The following is a 19,279-nucleotide window of genomic DNA, read 5'->3' as shown; positions in this document are numbered from 1 at the left end:
ATTTCTCCTTCACTTCATGTTCACTGTATATTTGCCATCTTGAACACAAGTGAACGTTTAAAATGGTCCCAAAGTATAAAGCCATATTCCCTAATCACCGATGACTATTCAAGACCGATTACCCTTTTTTCCACCGGTTGAAGAGAATATCCAATAATGGCGGATACGATGACTTCAACACTGGTCGAACCAGTTCGGGCCTCCATGCTGATCGATCTGGAGGGAGCTAGTACCCATCCAAAGGACTTGAGGCCGCAGGAAAATCCCCGCGCAAGCGACGTAATGGGCATCCGGATTGAAGGCCTTGACAGGTCATTTGCCGCGCTCTGGCTGGGTGGGAGAGTCATCGGAATTGGGTCGGCTGAAGAGCAGGATGGTAAATCTCCGAGAAGTAAGGTGAGTGATAGCTGGCCCATGCTCCGAGATGGGCTACTGGAAGCTCAGGCGAAGCGTAACTGATCGTTTTGTGAGAAATTAGAGATCTTTCGTCCTCCAAACGCTTGCTGCAGCACTCCTCCAGCCTCGACTCCAATCCCAAGACAGTTCAAGTGTGCTGCCAAATGTGTACCTTGTGACTCCCCACACTTCTCAAACCATTCCGATGCTCCATGTTCTTCTGACAAAGACCATCTCTGATTGCTCGGCTGCGCTCGAGCTTCTCAAAACTGTGCGACTGTTACAGTATTTTGACCTCGCGGGACTGGCAGAAAGCTTAGCGGAGATCAGCCAGGAGCTGTACCAGAGGACTCATGCGACCAATATGTCAATCAATCCAGAAGCTGGCAAACGTACTCTACTCAAAGATATCGTCTTGATCCAGGGTTTAGGACAGACGGTGTCAGCCACGCATCGTCGGAGTGGCCTTGTTCAGAGCAATGCGTTGCTTGGAAATTTGACAAGGAACATTACACAGATTTCACGAATATCAAGAGACGTCCTTGTTCTTGTAGAAGTTCCTCTCGAGATCGGGACAGTCCGCGACACCCAGTTGTATCAAGAAACAGCAAAGGCCCGGAGAGTTCAAGCAGCTATCGAAATGAAGTCTGCCTTTGCTGGAACCCATGGTGAGGCGTTGAGACTCTACTCGGGGCATGAGTCACTGGCAAGGACTCTGGAGGCGGCCCTAGATTGTATCGTTGTGGTACATGACGGGTTCGGACGAGTCAAAGAGGTGGGAAGACCTAACGAGCGCGAAGAGCAGGTGGTTGAGGTCGTCAAGGATCGAGTTGGTGACTTGATGGGTCTTTGGGGCATTTGGAAAGGAGGATGATGGTGCTGGGAAAGCATTTCTGAGGCATGAGATGCGCCTTCCAGCCAGTTCAGAAAACAGTCCCTGTCGATGGATGTCGCCTTTCTTCGGATCTTCTACCACCTTGGACTCTCTTACGACCAACTCTTCCCCATGACCGGGCTGCTCGGATATCATACACGAATATTTTAACAATGGACATCGGTAGCAGTTATCTCAGCGTTATTGCACGGTCCGGAGTGCCGGTCATGCACGCTGCTGTTTTACCTCCTTCGGGCAAAGTATTGTTCCTGGACAAAGTCGAGGATTACTCCGAGCTGCGCTTGCCGAACAATCGATGGGCCTATTCCGCGCTCTACGATCCAGAAACGCATCACCTTAGTCCTCTGTCAGTCGCGACAAACCCCTTTTGCTGTGGTGGGAGTTTTCTGTCAGATGGACGGCTTGTCACAGTCGGCGGGAACGCCCCATTGCTCTGGCTAGACCCGACAGTTGGGGACGGCTTCGATGCAATTCGGTACATTGGAGATGAAGGTGGCAACTATTCATGGAAAGAGCCTGGAAATAAATTGGCCTCCAACAGATGGTATGCAACCGCACAGACCCTGGCAGATGGCAAGATCTTCGTGGCAGCAGGAAGTTTAAACGGACAAAATCAATTCAACTTCAGCAACAATAACCCAACATACGAAATTCTCGATGTAAACGGTGTCAGTCAAGGCGAAAACATTCCAATGAACATTTTGGTCAGGACTATGCCGTACTAGATGTACCCCTTTCTGCACCTGATGCCCGATGGTTCGCTCTTCATTTTTGCAGACACTTGCTCGGAGCTGTTTGACGTGGCCAAAAATGAGACCATCAGGACAATGCCTGACTTGCCTGGAATGCACAGAACCTATCCCAACACAGGAGGTAGCGTCATGTTACCCCTACGTGCAGAGAATAACTATGAGGCTGAGATCATGATTTGCGGCGGAGGACAAACACAAGCAATCAACAGTCCTTGCGAGGCAACCTGTGGAAGGCTGAAACCGATGGGTAAGCGTCCTCTGTGGGAGATGTCTACGATGCCAGGCCCCCGAGGAATGGTAGAGGGGGTTTTACTTCTCGATGGTACCGTGCTCTGGATCAACGGCTGTCATAAAGGTGCGCAAGGTTTTGGACTGGCCACGTACCCAGCATTGGAACTCCTAGTCTATGATCCGAAATGGAATAACTGGACCGTGTCTGGGAGAACGACAATTGCCAGGCTTTATCACTCTGTCGCCTTCCTACTTCTGGATGGAACAGTGCTCATTGCCGGAAGCAATCCTAACGAAATGCCAGTAACCCAACAACATGTTGACATCCATAATCAATACAAGGCATTCCCCACCGAGTTCAGGATGGAGACATGGATTCCCCCATACCTTCGTGGTGACAAGGCGTCGCGGAGACCTACGGTGATGCGCCTCTCGACATATATCTTGAGACGTGGTAAAAGAGTGACCATCGAGTTCAGCACTGTAGAGCAGGTCAAGACGCTAGACATTGTCCTATACAGCGGGGGATTTATTACGCACTCAGTCCACATGGGCCAGGTGATGGTATACCTTGAGAACAACGGCTGGGAGACGCTGAGCAATGGTCGAAAAAGGGTCGTAGCGTGTATGCCCGAACAGGTCAAACTGGCTCCTGGACCCTACGTGGTTTATCTGCTGGCCAATGGCATTCCCGCAGTTGGGAAATTTGTTACTGTGCGCGTCTGACGCGGAAACTCATTGTTTTGGTTCAGTGCTTGATCAAGTAGGGCTTAAGAGGGTCTAGGATAGACGACGTTGAGAATGGAATACCGCAATACTTCACTGTTGGACATATTTGGGGTTTTCGAGTATTGCTTCACCGTAGCGGCGTTACGTTCAAGTTTGCGGCAAAAACCGCAGTTCCAACCACGAGGGGCTTGGTAAGTGGTCGAATAAACCAAGAAACTTACAACTCCAACATCCCATTCTCTACAAGAACTCTGCATGGCAGACGACCCTTCAAAAGCCCAGCCGCTGGGCTCGGCGCCAGCGACCATTCCTGCTGTTGACGGAAGCGCAGATGAACCACCCAACACGGCGCCAGAAAGAGGAGGCGGTCCAGTCTCGAACCCGACGGCGCAACCTGCACCTACACAACCCGCTCAACCTCTACAAGACCACGAAGGCGACTTGGTCATGACCTCGCCGGAATCGAGTCTCCCAAATCCTCCCATGGCCGCTACCACAGCCAGTAGCAACGAGCGCGGACCTGGACCCGTACCACTCGACTCACCACTGCGCACCACGCCGATCCACCCCTCTGTGGAAGCGATCAAAGTCCCCGAGACGGCGTTGACGAGCGCCGCGCCCAACACGAACCCGATCACGCTCCAGCCCTTTACCGAGGCGGAATTGGTACAGTACGGCTTCGAGCAGCTCAGGGCGCAGATTTTCGCTACTCACGGTGTCGGTGTTGGTGACGGCGACGGCGGCGCAGGCGGAAATCTTCTCGTTCTCGGCGAAAAAGAAAAACAAGAAATCGCCCGCATCCGCGAGGAGACGGCGGCGCTGTTGAAGCAGAAACTCGACGAGCGCGAGGCCCGGGTGCGCGAGATCGAGCGCGAGATGGAGGACAAGGAGAAGATCCGCGAGGTCGAGAGGAAGGTGTTTCGCAAGAAATTGGCGGCGGGTGGCGGGGAGGGTGGTGTTGCCGGCGTGAAATGATCATCATTGCAACATCAATGGCAATAATGATAATGTCGCTTTCTGTCGAGGATCGCACATATGGGCACGGTCATCTTGGAGAAGGCGAGGAGGGGAGGTGATGGGTCTCGATGCTCGGACGAGTCAGGGAAATGCTCTGGGACAATAACATTGAAAACTGGTCGCAATAAGGGAAAAAGAACACCCAAGCACAGGATACGATCCCATGGATGATGCTCTACCACGCTCAAAGTCTATGAGGATTCAACAAACCAAACCTGTCCCCTCACAAGTCCGCGATCTATCTACTCGAAAATCCATCCTTGAAACAGACGTCTTTGCTCGTGCCCTCACCACACCAGGCAACACAACGGGAACCAAGAATCCCCGCCAACAAACACCCAAAGACGAGACCAGCGTGAACGAGAAAATCACTTTTGTGTGCCAGTCACACCCCGACGCTACTGGCAAATACCTTCCACACTCGTCCCCCCTCCTCAGCCTCAACCACATAGCGTCGACTTCAAGTCGACGGCCTCCCCACAGTCATGCTGCTGGCCCCAGTCGTTGTGTACATTGTACGAGGCCGTACAATACTCCTCTCTAGGAGCGCAGTGCAGTGGCACGCAGTTGCCTTCGACGACCTCCGGCGCCAACGACATGCCCTCGGCTTTAAAGGCGTGCTTGATGGCGACAGTGCCGACGTAGGCGCCCAGTCCACCCTCATTGCCAACTATAGTTTCCCCCCTGTGGGCCACGCGGTTGAGCCACCCGGCGCTTCCGGCGTTGATCATGCTCAGATCGTACCAGGTTCGCTGGAACGCGTTGTGCCATGTTCCACTCGAACTGGACCGGCGATGTGTTCTCGACGTCGGTCCGCCACAGTTTCCAGCTCACGCCCAAGCGCGGGTCGCGGGCGAAGGGGTGCGACAGCATCTCCTGGGGCTGGAGGATGGAGTAGATCTCCTCCGGAGGTCCCTCGACGCCGGGACGGGGTCCGTGCACACTGTTGCTGTGCACGGCGAAGGTTCAATTGTTGTACACGACGGATTGGCCCAAGTAGCCGTCGCCGCGATCGCTTTCCTCTACTGGCTCTTTGTCAATTTGTTCGGTGACCCTTGGTGTGGTGGTGTCATCTTGGTCGGGTTCTGGCTGCCTGACGCAGAACGCCAGACGGAGGGGTTGACAGCCACACCGATGATGCGGGTTGGCATCGCCGAGACAAGCAGTGTCATGACGACCCACTGGAGGATCGTCGCGGTTGCGACCGAGGAGCACCGCATGTCTGGGATTGAGACTGGTGGTTGTTCAAAAGATATTGACTATTTCGCACAAGATCGTTCGAGTTGTTCAGTCCCTGACTGGGTTCAGGCTGTTCCATCAGTGCCGATCTCCTTAAATTATTGGTGTGGTACAGACGACGGAGACTGAATGGCCTATTTATAGGTGCCGGATCTCTTCGAAGCGACACTGGATACATCTCGCTGCCGACGGAACCCATTGTGGTCGATGATTAGCCTTATTATCGTCCGCCATGTTTCTGTTGTTCACTTAGATTGAACGGCCGGTCTATGGGTGCCGGATCTCTTTGAAGCGAGACTGGATAGATTTGGTGATTTCCAGAAGCCATTGTAGTCGATGATTAGCCTTGTTGTCATCCGCCATGTTTCTGTTGTTCGCTTACAGGCGTGCAACAAGCTCACAACAGTGCCTGCCAATGCAATGTGGAATCCGATGCTGGCGGGCGTGCTTCAGAAGGGCATCGAAGAACACTGGGTGATTTGCGTGCGCATGGATCGCCGTGGTCAAAGAGTGAGTGTTGGGAAGGGTGAGCGAGCGGGTGTGTGTGTAATGTTGCCAGTCATACAAGGGAGGCACCGCATGGATGTCTTTGACAGGGAGAGGGAGAGGGAGAGGCTAAACGGGACTTGCTTTTTCTGAGATGGATGTTGACGAGTGAATACAGATTAGAAAGTATCCGATTCTTCGAAGTTTTTTTTTCTCCTCCAAGATCACAGAATGTAGGGTGTAGGATGCAGGATACTTGCCTCTTCTTATAGCTCTGTGGGTCTACAGTCTCAATGCATTGGCATGGGCATTCTCATCCTCATTGATATGATTTGAATTGTGTTGTGTCGTGTCATGCCATGTTGAATTGGTTTTTGGTTGTATTGCCTGTAAGGTTTTTGTTTTTTTCGTGATCTCCATTGGACCCGTCCATTCTGGTTGTCATTGCGTATTGCGTGGCCAGCCATTTCCTGTGGTTTGGATCTCTCTCCCTTCGCTCACTCGCCTCGCGATTTATTTTACGCTGGGAAACCGGGAGATAGCTCACGTGCGAGAGAGGAAGAGAGAGAGAGAGAGAGAGAGAGAGAGAGAGAGAGGTGTAGAGAAGGAACGTTGGCCATGTTTTTTCCCTCCATTCTATCCCATCCGATTCTCTCTTAGGAAATAGTTTTTCGTCTACATACCAAGCAATACTCGGTTCCTACAACGATACCCGTAGAAAAACCCAGGTTCCATCTATTCTCGCTTAGGGGGAAAGAAAAAAGTATTGAAACCGGGTCGGAATGGAAGCTTGTCTGTGTCAAGACTCACGACAAGACCCGAACAAGAAAAAAACAGTCCCGAAAAAAGGGAGCGCGAGGCTGTGGAGAAATAGGGGGGGCGAGTAACCCTCTACAAGCAAGCAACGCAGCCAGGAGATCAACAACACATGTTTCTACCCGAATAGGAATTTACTTTACAGTGTGGATGTCATTTTACGCGTACGAGTTACCATTCATCGCCGTAAACGAAAAGGGGAAAAAAGGCAATTGTCTCAACATCTATTTGAGTATCTGGGTCGTTGGTATGCAGAGATTTCTAGTGGAGTTTTTTTACCATCCTTACACCCACACAGGTACCTTTGTACCATGCCTTGAAATCTTTTCTGTAATGCAATAAAAACGAAAAAAAAAAAAAAAAAAACAATCAACGTTTTCTACACTAGCACCTAGTGTATGAAAAAATACTGCATGCGTACGGAGTACATTCCTACATACCTAGCTCGCTAGCTGGTCACTGCCGGTCAACCGGTCCGGATGGGCACGTGGCGCGCTACTCGGAAACCTTTTGCCTGTCAATTATACAATACTCGGTACAGAGCAAACGGGTCCATCGAAAGGAATTGCCGCCATTTCAAGGGTATCATTGTCGTATGTAAGGGTTGCGCATTCAAATAGACAGATTATATGCTGCTGGACATCCGGTATAAATGGGAATCAAATAATCCCCTTCCACCCCAGACTGCTTCATCATACTGCCCAAGACCATTTGCCATACACATTGCACAGCACTCATGTACGCGGATCTTACCCGCTTAGACCACATGAGGAGTCGCGTTTCTGTCTCGAAGGTCACCGTTCTTCTCCTCCTGCTCAACTGCCGAGCTGGAGCTGTCCACTTCTCCGTCCTGGATCTCTGCCTCAATGATCGGACCGTGGTAGAATCTCTTGCCGCGGAGCAGCCAGTAGACTATGGCACAAACCAGAATAAAGACCAAGAAGACAACAGCGTAGTTCATGTTGTCCGGCGTCACTGGTCGGATGGTTGGCATGACGAAGATGATGGTAACAAACGTCGTCCAGACACACGCCCAAACGTTCACAGCAAACGAGAATTTGCCCAGATGCCACGGCCCAGGCTCAAACTTGCCAAAGATGAGCTTGCACATAATGGGAATGACGTAGGACCAGTCGAGAGCGATGGCGCACACGTTGAAGACGCCCGCAATCGCAATGTACGACCCCAACGCAATCAGGTTGATGGCAATGCACCAGAAGATGCTGATCCAGACGGCGTAGAGTGGTGTTCCGGTCCATCGGTTGATGATAGTCCAAGCACTGGAGAAAGGAATCAACCGATCGCGGGAAAAGGCAAACACGGTCCGAGCCAACGCCTGCGTGGCTGTCCAGCAGACAAACTGGAGAATGAGAAAGGCCGATACGGTGAAGAAGATGCTGGCGCCCTTGCCCAAGGAATTGTAGAAAATCTGAGCGACGGGTTGAAAGATTGGAGAGGCGAGGACTTCAACCGCGTCCCCCATGCAGAAGCAGAGAACAATGTTGAACAGAAATCCCAGAACGTAGGTGCACAGCATGGCGAGGGAGATAGCCCACGGCGCTTTGATCTCAGGTTCGTTGATTCTGCAAAGGTTAGCATACAAATTCGTGAACCAAAAGGGCGAGCAGTACTCACTCCTCGGTAATGTGGGCTGTGGCATCATAGTCCGTCATGGTCCATGAGACCGATAGGAAACCGAACAAAAAGGACCATCCGATGGGTGTCCAACCAGCGTTTCCCTCCACATGAGTGAAAACGTAGCTTGCGTCATGCTTGTTGTCCGTCACGGCCAGGAGGGCAATCGCACAGGCAATCAGCACCCCAAAGTGGTAGATGACATAGGTCTTGGTCATTTTCTCCATCCAATAGGTTGAGAGAGAGTTGACTAGGCCACAGAGCACGGTCAACGCCGCCATGACTCCGACTGTCTCGTTGGTGGTGGGGAACCATTGAAAGTCACGACCGATGGAAACTGCAGCTAAAAGGAGTTGAGCCGAGCCATACTCCGATGAGGCAATCCCGGCGACCTGTCCCAGCAGATTGATCCAGCCGACAACCCAACTGATGGACGGGACCCATGGCTTCGGAGCCAGTCGAGAAACAGTGTAGTACAGACCACCACAGGTTGGGTACGCAGAGACCAGTTCGGCCACGGAAAAGGCAATGCACAAGCATCCCGCACCCGAGATCAGCCAACACCACACGACTGAAGCAGAGCCACCAGCTTCGAGCGGGAAGACGAACGTGGTAGCGGTGGTCGCAAATAGACCAGAAATACTGACGGCGAAGGAAAAGGTCGAGAGGTAGCCAAATTCGCGCTTAAAAACCTGTGCGGTGGTTAGAACAGCCTCGCTCCTTGTTACTCAACGTCGGTAATCCGCATTCCACATACCGGCTTGTACCCGAACTGCTCAGCGAGAGCTCTGTCGGCGGCGCTCAGCTCGTCCAACTGCACCGTCCTGCGCCGACCTTGAGCGTCTTGAATCTCGACTGTGCCAACGCTGTGTCTGCGCAAATCGCCATCGTCAATGGGCCCTACGTTTACTTCTTTGTTGGCCATGGTTGTAACGTGAGATATCCAACTTCTCTTCTTTGTTCGGACCTCGTTGGGGAGAATCGGGGATACTCCTATTTGTAGAGTAGAGGAGGATTTGGTGTATGTTTGCAACAACTGATTTCAGCTCAGCGCCACTTGCGGTAACGAACAATCCGTTTGACACAGAGGTAGTAAGAGGTCACTCTTTCGTCCACATCGGAAATCGGTGGCATGTGCCGTTCGTTAGTGATGCGGTAAGAAGGAGTGACAGTCGGAGCAGAACGTTTAACTAAGAGCTGCTGTGAGTCGCTGAACTTCGCAGCGGACAGTTTGGCACGGCTTATGGAGGTCAAGACAAAGAGAGTAAGAAACAAGAGAAAACAAGAAAGAGATGCAAAGAAGGCTAGCTTTCCCCGACGCCGAGAGTGCTGGTGAGGCTTGATCTGCGTATGGTAGCATTGGTCCAAGGATAAGGACTCTCGGCGATGGTGGCGGGGATTCTGATGAGGTAGCCATGATGCCAACTGGACCCGCTGGTGGGTGGAGGAGAAAGAATCTTCGATAGAGGTCCCGGGGGGGGTGAGAATGGTTCGATTGGGCAGAAGCGACAGAACGAAGTTTGTCAAAAGAATGGCGTGGGTTGTGAGTGGACGAAAGAGACGAGGATGGGATTGTCCAGCCCGCCACGAGCAGATGTCACTCTCCTCGTGTCTCCTCGAACTTGTGCGCAACGAGGTAGTAGAAGCTGCAAGCCTGCAGGGAGCGACAACTTTGAGCAGGGAGGAGCCGGCCTCTGCATATGCTTTGCATGGTTTTTGCTTTTTTAAGGGTGGAGAATGGGTGAAGGAGCTTCAGGCCATGACAATCATCGGGATCCATCATGCGGACTACTTCGGTTGAGGCTTGAATTAACGTGCGTTGCGGACCAGCTAAAATCCTTCGATTAGGACAGGCCTGGAGTACGAGGAGGTCGGCGTGGAGATGTCTTCCAGGCACCATTGTAGGCAGCTGATTCGATAGAGACGCCTATTCGTACTCGTAGCAACGGGTAGAGCCCGCCTAGAAACCCCCTAGAGTCCGTCTGAGAGGTCACTACCTGCTCCTCCGAGCATAGCCCACTAAAGGGTAAATACCAAGCCACCGCCCACCCAGAAACAAACTTCGACAACCCCTCAAAAACCTCCAGCCAGCACTCCAAGCTTCAAGAGTCTCCACCTCTGACGTCGTGTCTCCTCCACGGCAAGATTAGGTACATGGACATGGGGAAGAAGAAAAAAAAAGAAAAAAAAAGTGAAAAAGAGCAAGGAAGAGGGAAAGGCTTATGGTCTGGAAATGTGGATCAGCATGGCAATTTCTGCACCTCATTTCTATGAAGGTACATCACTATCTTGGATGAATCAAATCTCAGATAAGAGCACAGTTTCTCAGGTGTTATGCACTCGTAGCTAGGCTTCTTCGGTGGCTTGCCCACTTAAGATAAGCACCTGGGCAGACATGATGGATAATGGCTCAGATGATGAATGCCATTCCCTGCCTGGATGGGTAGCAAGTCCTTCTTCCATTAACCCTAAATAGATATCATTTGCGGACTGACACCATCGTACTGCGCTCTATCAATATGCAAGCCTGCCTCTCTCTTCGACAGGTGATGACCCAAATACGAGGCGCTACGCTCCCCCCAGACCTCTCCGAAAGGTGAGTGCTCGCCTCCAAGTCCCTAATTGGTGTTAGTTACCTGCCTTGATACGACTTTCCTCAGAACAGCTACACAGTCCGTCCACCTGGTCGGTAGTCGGGGTGGCCAAGCGTCCAGGATGAAAGGAACAGAACTGGGGTTGTTTCAAGAAACAAACGGTCACTAGGGCAATTGTTTCGTGGGCTGTGCGTTGAAGCAACTGATACTTTCGCAGCTTTCTTCATCTTGTTCTCTCTGCGTTTGCTAGAAGACTCTCAAGTCTGAATCTCATACAACTGGCCTTGTTCAACGTTCCCGAGAAAAAGTCGAGTGGAAAGGTCGCACCGATGAGGCGCAACCACTCACTCGTCCTTTCTGGTACAGCAGCCATCCTGTGTCGAGGGACGATATCAACAGTCCTGTGTGAACTGCCGTGATGTGTTTTTTCCTTTTCCTCGAAATCCTGACACCAAATAGAAGCATCCAGTTCTGGGGATCATGAAGGCGAAAGCGGTCACAACTGTCTGCGGACAGTGTGGTTGTTCACCAGAAACCCAGTTTACCAGGCCCCGGCAGCACCAGCATCAATGCTAGTGGATGCACCCCAGTTGTCGTTCGCAGGTGCAGCGGCGTTGTTGCCAGTCGAACCCCAAGCATTGCTGGCAGTATTGCTATTACCAGCTGCACCCCAGGCATCTCCACCAGCACCAGCTGCATTGTTGCCAGTCCCCCAAGCATCACCGCCAGCATCACCAGCTCCACCTCCAGTATTGTCGTCAAAGTCCTGTTCTTCCTCCTCGTCAAAGTTCAGATTTCCACCGTCAGGCTTGAAATGTTCGAGGAAATCGGGAATGTCCTGATTCGTCTCGAGCAAGATTTTGGTGAGGAATGGCCCCAAGGCTTCGTCACCGTCGTTGTAGAAGGAAGTGGCAAGACCTTCGTTACCAATGCGAGCAGTACGACCTATATCTGGTAAGCTGTGCGAAATGAACTTCGGTGACGCTAACGTACCAATGCGATGAACATATTCGTTCTTGCCATCATGGTCTGCTGAGGGCAGGTCGAAGTTGATGACGTGCATCACATTGCTGAAGAGTGTTAGCCACGTCTGTCTCCTTTTTGTGCCATATCTCAAGCTTACCGGACATCGAGACCACGAGCAGTAACACCAGTTGCAACGAGAATCGGAGTCGATCCACCTTTGAAAGAGCGCAGAGCATCTTCTCGTTCACTCTGAGTGCGGTCGGAATGGATGGAAGTTGAAGGTAGGCCCAAGTTGAAAAGATAGTCGTCAACAAAGTCTGCGGTCTTCTTGAATTTGACGAAAATCAAAGTACGGGATGGTGGCATCGAGATCAGCAGGTCATAGAGAGCTTTCATCTTCTTGTCTTTATCGCACCACAGGATCTGAAGTATGTTAGTGGCAGTCGACTGCGAGAGGGGGGATTCAAACATACATGCTGCTTCACGTTGACATGCACACTTCCAGTTCTGCCAACACTGACATGGATATAGTCAGAAGCAAGATACTTAGCAGCAAGCTTCCGAACACGCTTGGGGAAAGTTGCGCTGAAGAGAAGATAACGATGGTCGCCATCGGTGTTGGCATCTAAACAAGGTGAGCACACGAAACAGAAAGCGAATGGTATAGGTACTTACCTCCACCGCCCATGATCTTTGACATCTCGTCACCCCAGTCGTCATGAAGCATCTCATCGGCTTCATCGATGATGGTGTAGCGAACACGAGCCAGAGAAAGGAGTTCGGGCCGACCCATGAAATCAAGCAGGCGACCTGGAGAGGCGACAAGCAGATCGCAACCTCGCTGAAGTTGAGCAGCTTGATCACGAATGGGCGCCCCACCATACGCGACGCAGGGACGAAGCATTGAGCGATAGCAAAGTCGTCGTGCTTCATCGAAGATTTGGCAGCACAATTCGCGAGTTGGGGCCACAATGAGGATGAGTGGTTCAGCACGGACTCGATCACGAGAAACATCAAAGCCTTGACCGATATTGGGACGAGGAGCAGCCAACTTCTTGACCTTACCCATCAACTTGGAGATGGTAGGAATTAGAAAAGCTGCGGTTTTCCCAGACCCTACAATACTGTCAATCAAAAGCCAGAGGAAGCATGGGCAAGATAAGACTTACCAGTCTGTGCAATGCCAATCATATCATGACCTGTCAACACCGCGGGGATCGTGTAGGCCTGAATCGGGGTTGTATGGCGATATCCACAGAGCTCAATGTTTTCGAGAATGACTGGGTGCAAACCAGCATCTTTGAACTGGATAGAGGTAAGATTCAGGGAATCGGGAAAGGATGAATGAACTTACACTAGACACCGGGTTGACACGCGTCTCGGATTCAACCATGACTTTGACGGTGGTCAAACTGAAAGGAGTCAGATGGTTATCATCACACGAGGAGTGCATCACTTACTTGTCGAACTTGATGCCAGCGCGGTTGATATGTTCGCCACGGAAAAGATCCTTCTCAAGTTTCTCATCTCTTGGGCCAACATCTCCGTACTCTTCCTTCCATTCGTATTTCGCCGCATCGTGGGACCAGTTGCTGGTTGCGTGTCTGCTGACCACAACCTCATCAGCACCATCGTTTTCTTCAGCCACGACTTCCAACTGAGCCTGGTCGCTGCCGAGAGCCGTGGTTGGTGCTCTGGCGGTGTAGTTGTTTGCTTTTGGTTCAACCCAGCCAGATTGCCGAGCAAGCTTGATGGCTTCCTCATTCTTGGGAGGACCAGTAGGAGGCTCGACACCGTTGGCGGTCGTGATATCAGCAAGCGCTGATGCCACATCAGCAGTGTTGAAAGGAGAAGCCATGTTTACTGCAAAGAGTAAACACAGCTGGAAAGATTGATGAAAACCCAAGGTCAAGTGAGGTGACTGAGGTGTTGAAGGAGGGTGAGAGAGAGAAAGAAAAGTTTTGGGAGGGTGAGAGGAAGAGATATTTAAGGAAAGCTGCTGCCACACCGGATCAAACTTGGCGGGATCAGTCGGTGACCAGGAGTCTCATCAACAGGCGTCACTGGGATGATGCGATCTAGAAGGATGATTGGCCGATTGACGAGGGGAAACGATATCGTCGTGGGTCCGGACTTGGTGACGGACGTCGATGATGTCGCCGACAGAGATTCAGTCGCGCGGGCGCAGGCAGAGAGTATGAGAAGGAGCGCGCGACATCTGCCTGGCCTCTGCCCAACCCTTCTTACTCAGTCCACTGCAATATACAGGAGTCTCTTTGTGCTATAGCTTCTCATCCACAACCTCGACAGGCTAGGATAGGTATCTTGCAGAATCCACTTGACCATTGTCCTCTCAGAGTCTAACTTGCCCACGTATCGGAGGCTTAGGACACCGCTGAACCAGGATTCATTTGACTACACGTCTTCACGGATTCAGTCATCTACGGGATCTCCCAACTTGTGTCTTTGGACTAGGAACAAAGCATTTCGTCCACCCAAGACGATCAAGCGAGTGAACAGGCCTACTCAGTTCAGCTTCTTTCTACACCCACATCAGCCAAAGATCTCCTTGAGCTAGCAGAATTGACCACAAAGAAGAGAAAGATCTGAACGCAGCAGTACAAGGATTTACTCAGCTAAAGAGGAGGCATAATGAATGGACTGAGACATGGTGTCTCGAGCAACAATAAGCCTATACCTCAAACTATCACGGCTTGACTCAGGCGAACAAGCTTGGCCCAGTTGCATGTTGAAACAGTTCAAGAGCAGGTCCACCACAAGCAGGACTGAAAAGTCATTTGGAGCAATTACTGAAAGCAACCGCACATCATTGCATTTCAGCATGGGTACCTGACTAGATATCAGAACAGCGACCAGGTGGAGAGCAGACTCTGCATTGTGAATTGCGTCTTCTCCTTTGATACTCAACAGCAGAGACTTTTCCTCTGTCAATCAATGAAGGGCCAGGCGCGGACAATGGCAGCGAAGGGGGCTAATGGCTGCCCGCATCAAACGATACTATGTCAACAGAATGTGAGACGGGTTGAGCGCGCGCTGTGGGACGAGGCGGAGGACTCCTTCTTCTACTGTGATAACATTATCACTTTCGATAACGGAGAGAGCATCTGGTGACAACAGCGGCCAACTGCAGGATAAGGAAAGAGCCCTTCAGAGGCAACAGTGTTCAGTCTATTCTACAAATTTCCACGTCGGTCTGGGCAATCACCTTTGTCATCTATACGACTTCGGTCTGAAGGTTGTGTCTCTGTGAGACATCCTGAGAGGTTGTGGCCTGTGCTCAGGGATCTTCTGACCACAGACGCATGGTCAAAACCCGCCAAAAGGCTTGCCAGAAATAAGGGAATCCGATACAGACCGGGGCCATCTGCAATGGCTGAAGAGAAATACGACAATCGTATGGAAGGCTGCATCTAGATGCCCGGCTCTCCGCTTCATCAACTTCGGGCAACAATATGAAGGTCAAAATGACGACAGTCTCCTTACCAGCTGTGATATCAAGCGGTCCATATAATGCGACTACAGCAAACAAAACCAAACACCATCGTTGGGGAGCCACCCAAATGGTCTAGTGAAGCACTATTTTCTGTATGTAGCCTGGTATCACTGAGGCTACAGTCAGCCTGCGCTGAGATGGATACATGCTTCGAGCTGTTCGATCAAGGTTCTTTGTCGAGCCCCTCATGTGGATGGATGGCAAACGCAGCGTTGTATGTAGTTGGAGCAAACGCAATATTGGTGGAAACCGTCATATACTTGCTCTTATGATCCACAGTACTTTCTTGTGCGGAGTATTGAGGCCTGGTACGTAGCGCACTTCGCTCAACTGCAAAATTCTGTCTTGGCATGAAATTGAGATCCTCCCCCACATTGAATTTCAGAGGCCTTCAGGCTTTCAAGACTGCGAACTTGCCAACATCGACTCTTTGCTCTCTCAGATCAGATCGCCAACATGACTACCCAGCAAGGCGCTATCAGCAAGCGTCGCAAGTTCGTCGCCGACGGTGTGTTCTATGCCGAACTCAACGAGTTCTTCCAGCGCGAGCTGGCTGAGGAAGGCTACTCTGGTGTTGAGGTCCGGGTCACGCCTACCGTCACTGATATCAGTATGTCTCCCCCTGCGCCATATCGTTCCCTGTAGGCGACATATTGGATAGCAGACATCCCTGTAAGACTTGAAAGCTAACGGGGTATTTCCTCCAAAGTCATCCGCGCAACACACACCCAAGAAGTCCTAGGCGAACAAGGACGACGCATTCGCGAACTCACCTCGCTGATCCAGAAACGCTTCAAGTTCCCCGAGAACAGCGTCTCCCTTTATGCCGCGAAAGTCCAGAACCGTGGTCTCTCTGCCGTCGCACAGTGCGAGTCCCTCCGATACAAGTTGCTCAATGGCCTGGCCGTCAGACGGGCTTGCTATGGTGTTTTGCGGTTCATTATGGAGAGTGGTGCAAAGGGTTGTGAGGTTGTGGTGAGCGGTAAACTGAGAGCTGCCCGAGCAAAGAGTATGAAGTTCACGGTAAGATAAACCCATGAGATACACAAACAATACCTTCGAAAATCCAATCATGGTATACTGATCCTGATTTGTAGGACGGTTTCATGATCCACTCCGGTCAACCCGTCAACGACTTTATCGATTCTGCCACCCGACACGTCCTCCTCCGCCAGGGTGTCTTGGGCATCAAAGTCAAGATCATGCGCGGCTCCGACCCTGAAGGAAAAGCCGGTCCCCAGAAATCTCTTCCCGACAGCGTCACCATCATCGAACCAAAGGAAGAACAGCCCGTCGTGCAACCAATGAGCCAGGACTACGGTGCAAAGGCACTGGCCGCTCAACAGGCAGCGCAAGATGCGCGGGCGGCGGCTGACGCGGAGCAGGACGGTGCTGGTGGAGAGGAGCAATACGCACAGGAGTAGGAATCCCGAGATGTTGGTGCTTCTTCTACAGTTGCGGCTGTCGGGGCAGCTGGCCAGGGCGTTTACGATGGTGCCACTGAAGGGCCATTGGTTCCCGCTGCCGTGGCATCACCTCAGCCTGTCTACGAATCTGCTGGAGTGGATGTTTGGGCTATGGACGATACCGGAGCTACTGGCAACTGGTGATTCTGGTCATCTGCATCATACCTAGCGCATGAACCGGCGAGGAAAAAATAAAGGGTTGTGCAATGAGAGCAAATCTGCCCGATTTCAAGGCGCGTTCTTGTTTTAGAAAATGGGCCACACTCAATAGTCCTTGAATGCATGTAAATGAACAGACAAACATGTCACGGGCATTTTTCATCTAAACAGCATCGGGCAGATGCCTGGGCTCTTGGTTCTAACTACAAGAAGACCTCCACGTTGAACTCCAAGACACTGACTGGATATCTCAACTCGAACTTTTCCAACACTGTTGGATGCAGGATCCCGAAGTTCCCAATGACAACTTCTTTTCCCGCAATTCTTGCGTGAATGCTGGCGCCGTGACCGGGGAAATATGTCGCATCGTCCAGTTCCTGGATCCAGTACTCCATTTTAGTTCCGTTTCCTGTGTCTCCGCCACGGATCTCAAGGCCTTCTTCGTGAGTGATAAAAGCCGTCTTAAGCATAGCCATGAGACGATCCAGAAGGCCGTGCACCACCTCGAAGCCTGACGTTTTGCCGTACCATGCGGCAGCGAAGTGTCGCTCGTTCCGAGATTTGCGTTCGAGGCTGGCATCCTTAAAGGCAACGTCACTGACCTCAAAAATCTTGATAGGGATAGAATGATGCTTGTTCTCACGGATAGTCTTCAGCAGTCCGGGCAACAAGGTCGTGCGAACAACTTGATACTCTGCTGTCTTTGGATTTGCTAGACGCACTGCAGTATTGCCATCATCCTTGCGATTGAGCCACGCAAAATTCTCATCGTGCGAACACAGAATAAGTGGGAGAACCTCCGCCCAGCCCGCCATGGCGGCTTCGAGACGCAGAATGTCGGAAAGTTTGTTGATTGCCAATGGTGCAGCGATGGTGGCTCCGACCTTGGGAAATGCACGGGGCAGCTTGTTGAAGCCATAAGCGATGCAGACATCTTCCATGATATCTGCTTGATGTAGGACATCTGCACGTGTTGGGGGCACGTCTACGTCAATCAGATTCTTGTCCGACTTTGACGGGCGTGCCGAGTAGGACATTCGTGTCAACAGATCACAGATTTCTTGTGCCGATAGTGAAAGGCCGCAGCAGGCATTGATGTAGTCTACTTCAGCGACTGTAGAACGGGGGGTAAGATCAGGAACTTGTCTCGACTGCCCGTTGTGTTCGGAGATGATCTGAATGGGTTCGACGGTGAACTGGTCTGAGGTGTATTGAGAGAACATAGTGACCATGATGTTGACGACGGTCTCTAGTTTGGTTTTATCTGTGGCGGTGACTTCCATAAAGACGTTTTTGGTGTTGAGAGAGATCTTACTGAGATCACCATTGATGATTGGCGGCAGCGAGCAGACATTGCGATTAGAGTCGTAGATAACCGGGTAGACTGATGAGTCCCTGATAATGTGCAAGAAGCGACCCAGATGCTTGTCCTTTTCGTAGAACTGCATAAGCTCTTCACCATTCATTTGCTTGGTCTGGTTCAACGGCACGAATTTGATGTCCTTGGGAGGAAGGGCTTCGTAGGTGAAGGGACCCTTGATCGTGTCGAGGTCATGGGTTCCTATGGATACCAGAGTCCGCTGCCGCGCCAGATTTTGGTGCAACTTGTCTTGTAAGTCAATGAAAGACTCGTACCTGGCCTGGTCGAAATTGATGTTTCGCAAAATGGCCCCAGAGACGTATGGCCGTATTCTCTCACAATCCTTGGAAACTGTAATGGTCTGAATTTCTCCCGTGGGCGGTGCTTTGAGAACATATTTGGGTGCTGGTACTCTGCGATTGAAGATGTTCAGCATGAGCTGAATGCCCTCGAAGCACAACATGTCATATCGATTGGCTGGGATCTCGATCTTTAGCTGGGGAGGTTCTTGTTTGCCGTTGACGATCGGTCGTTCTGTCAGTGAGGTGTCTTCATCGAGCTCGATCCCAAAGTCAAAGCAGAGTTCGTCGAACTCCTCTGTCGTGTAGTCCCTCCCCAGTGCCTGGAAGAGGGCAGCCTTGTCTACTGTGATAGTTGGCATTTTGCGAAGGCTCTGAGGCAGATTTTCTCCAGCTGCGTTTCAGTCGGCCCAGATGCGCCGGTCCAGGTCTTCAGAGAGACACAGAAGAGTGGGAGAAGTAGGCAGACTATGATCGAGGCGGTCGAGAGTAATATCTTGTCACCCGGCTCAGTTAAAGGAATCAATATCAGAAAAGACTGTAGAGGGAAGAGTCATCTGGAGGGTCTTGGCGCAGCCACCACGCAGAGTGCGATGCCCCGTCTTTGCCCATCCTGCACCCACAGGAATTTGGCTGTGCCACAGCATCTGGCATCAATCAGCCCCTTTCAGCCACATGTTCCCGACTTGTTCACTTTGAATGACGGAGCTCGTTGAGCGAACCTG

The 19,279-nt window shown here is 51.4% G+C and overlaps 8 protein-coding genes across 8 annotated transcripts; 4 read left to right on the top strand and 4 right to left on the bottom strand.

Annotated features, from left to right (window-relative positions):
• Window positions 1–156: 156 nt before the first annotated feature.
• AYO21_06461 (hypothetical protein) lies at window positions 157–1,270 on the top strand (the record flags this gene model as incomplete). The annotated part of the gene is made up of 2 exons (XM_022656421.1): window positions 157–396; window positions 479–1,270. The coding sequence occupies 2 exons, from the start codon at window positions 157–159 to the stop codon at window positions 1,268–1,270; spliced, it is 1,032 nt and encodes a 343-aa protein (XP_022511209.1).
• A 173-nt stretch (window positions 1,271–1,443) lies between these two features.
• On the top strand, window positions 1,444–3,000 carry AYO21_06460 (hypothetical protein; the record flags this gene model as incomplete). The annotated part of the gene is made up of 2 exons (XM_022656420.1): window positions 1,444–1,959; window positions 2,017–3,000. 2 exons carry the CDS (start codon window positions 1,444–1,446, stop codon window positions 2,998–3,000), a joined length of 1,500 nt encoding a protein of 499 aa, XP_022511208.1.
• Window positions 3,001–3,258: 258 nt separating this feature from the next.
• On the top strand, window positions 3,259–3,978 carry AYO21_06459 (hypothetical protein; the record flags this gene model as incomplete). The annotated part of the gene is made up of 1 exon (XM_022656419.1): window positions 3,259–3,978. One exon carries the CDS (start codon window positions 3,259–3,261, stop codon window positions 3,976–3,978), a length of 720 nt encoding a protein of 239 aa, XP_022511207.1.
• A 482-nt stretch (window positions 3,979–4,460) lies between these two features.
• Window positions 4,461–5,240, bottom strand: AYO21_06458 (hypothetical protein; the record flags this gene model as incomplete). Its single annotated transcript, XM_022656418.1, has 3 exons — window positions 4,461–4,679; window positions 4,765–4,969; window positions 5,047–5,240. 3 exons carry the CDS (start codon window positions 5,238–5,240, stop codon window positions 4,461–4,463), a joined length of 618 nt encoding a protein of 205 aa, XP_022511206.1.
• A 2,078-nt stretch (window positions 5,241–7,318) lies between these two features.
• Window positions 7,319–9,121, bottom strand: AYO21_06457 (hypothetical protein; the record flags this gene model as incomplete). Its single annotated transcript, XM_022656417.1, has 3 exons — window positions 7,319–8,144; window positions 8,197–8,888; window positions 8,954–9,121. 3 exons carry the CDS (start codon window positions 9,119–9,121, stop codon window positions 7,319–7,321), a joined length of 1,686 nt encoding a protein of 561 aa, XP_022511205.1.
• Window positions 9,122–11,331: 2,210 nt separating this feature from the next.
• On the bottom strand, window positions 11,332–13,614 carry AYO21_06456 (hypothetical protein; the record flags this gene model as incomplete). Its single annotated transcript, XM_022656416.1, has 8 exons — window positions 11,332–11,735; window positions 11,784–11,860; window positions 11,914–12,179; window positions 12,230–12,381; window positions 12,432–12,872; window positions 12,926–13,061; window positions 13,111–13,168; window positions 13,217–13,614. 8 exons carry the CDS (start codon window positions 13,612–13,614, stop codon window positions 11,332–11,334), a joined length of 1,932 nt encoding a protein of 643 aa, XP_022511204.1.
• A 2,112-nt stretch (window positions 13,615–15,726) lies between these two features.
• Window positions 15,727–16,880, top strand: AYO21_06455 (40S ribosomal protein S3; the record flags this gene model as incomplete). Its single annotated transcript, XM_022656415.1, has 4 exons — window positions 15,727–15,880; window positions 15,980–16,293; window positions 16,368–16,665; window positions 16,726–16,880. 4 exons carry the CDS (start codon window positions 15,727–15,729, stop codon window positions 16,878–16,880), a joined length of 921 nt encoding a protein of 306 aa, XP_022511203.1.
• Window positions 16,881–17,098: 218 nt separating this feature from the next.
• AYO21_06454 (phenylalanine-tRNA ligase, beta subunit) lies at window positions 17,099–18,916 on the bottom strand (the record flags this gene model as incomplete). The annotated part of the gene is made up of 1 exon (XM_022656414.1): window positions 17,099–18,916. One exon carries the CDS (start codon window positions 18,914–18,916, stop codon window positions 17,099–17,101), a length of 1,818 nt encoding a protein of 605 aa, XP_022511202.1.
• Between the last annotated feature and the right edge of the window lie 363 nt (window positions 18,917–19,279).

This window comes from Fonsecaea monophora (genome assembly GCF_001642475.1).
Source record: "Fonsecaea monophora strain CBS 269.37 chromosome Unknown Scaff45, whole genome shotgun sequence".
NCBI classification, from domain to species: Eukaryota; Fungi; Ascomycota; class Eurotiomycetes; order Chaetothyriales; family Herpotrichiellaceae; genus Fonsecaea; species Fonsecaea monophora.
Note: the sequence above shows the minus strand (reverse complement) of the source record. Positions and strands in the feature narration are given on the sequence as shown.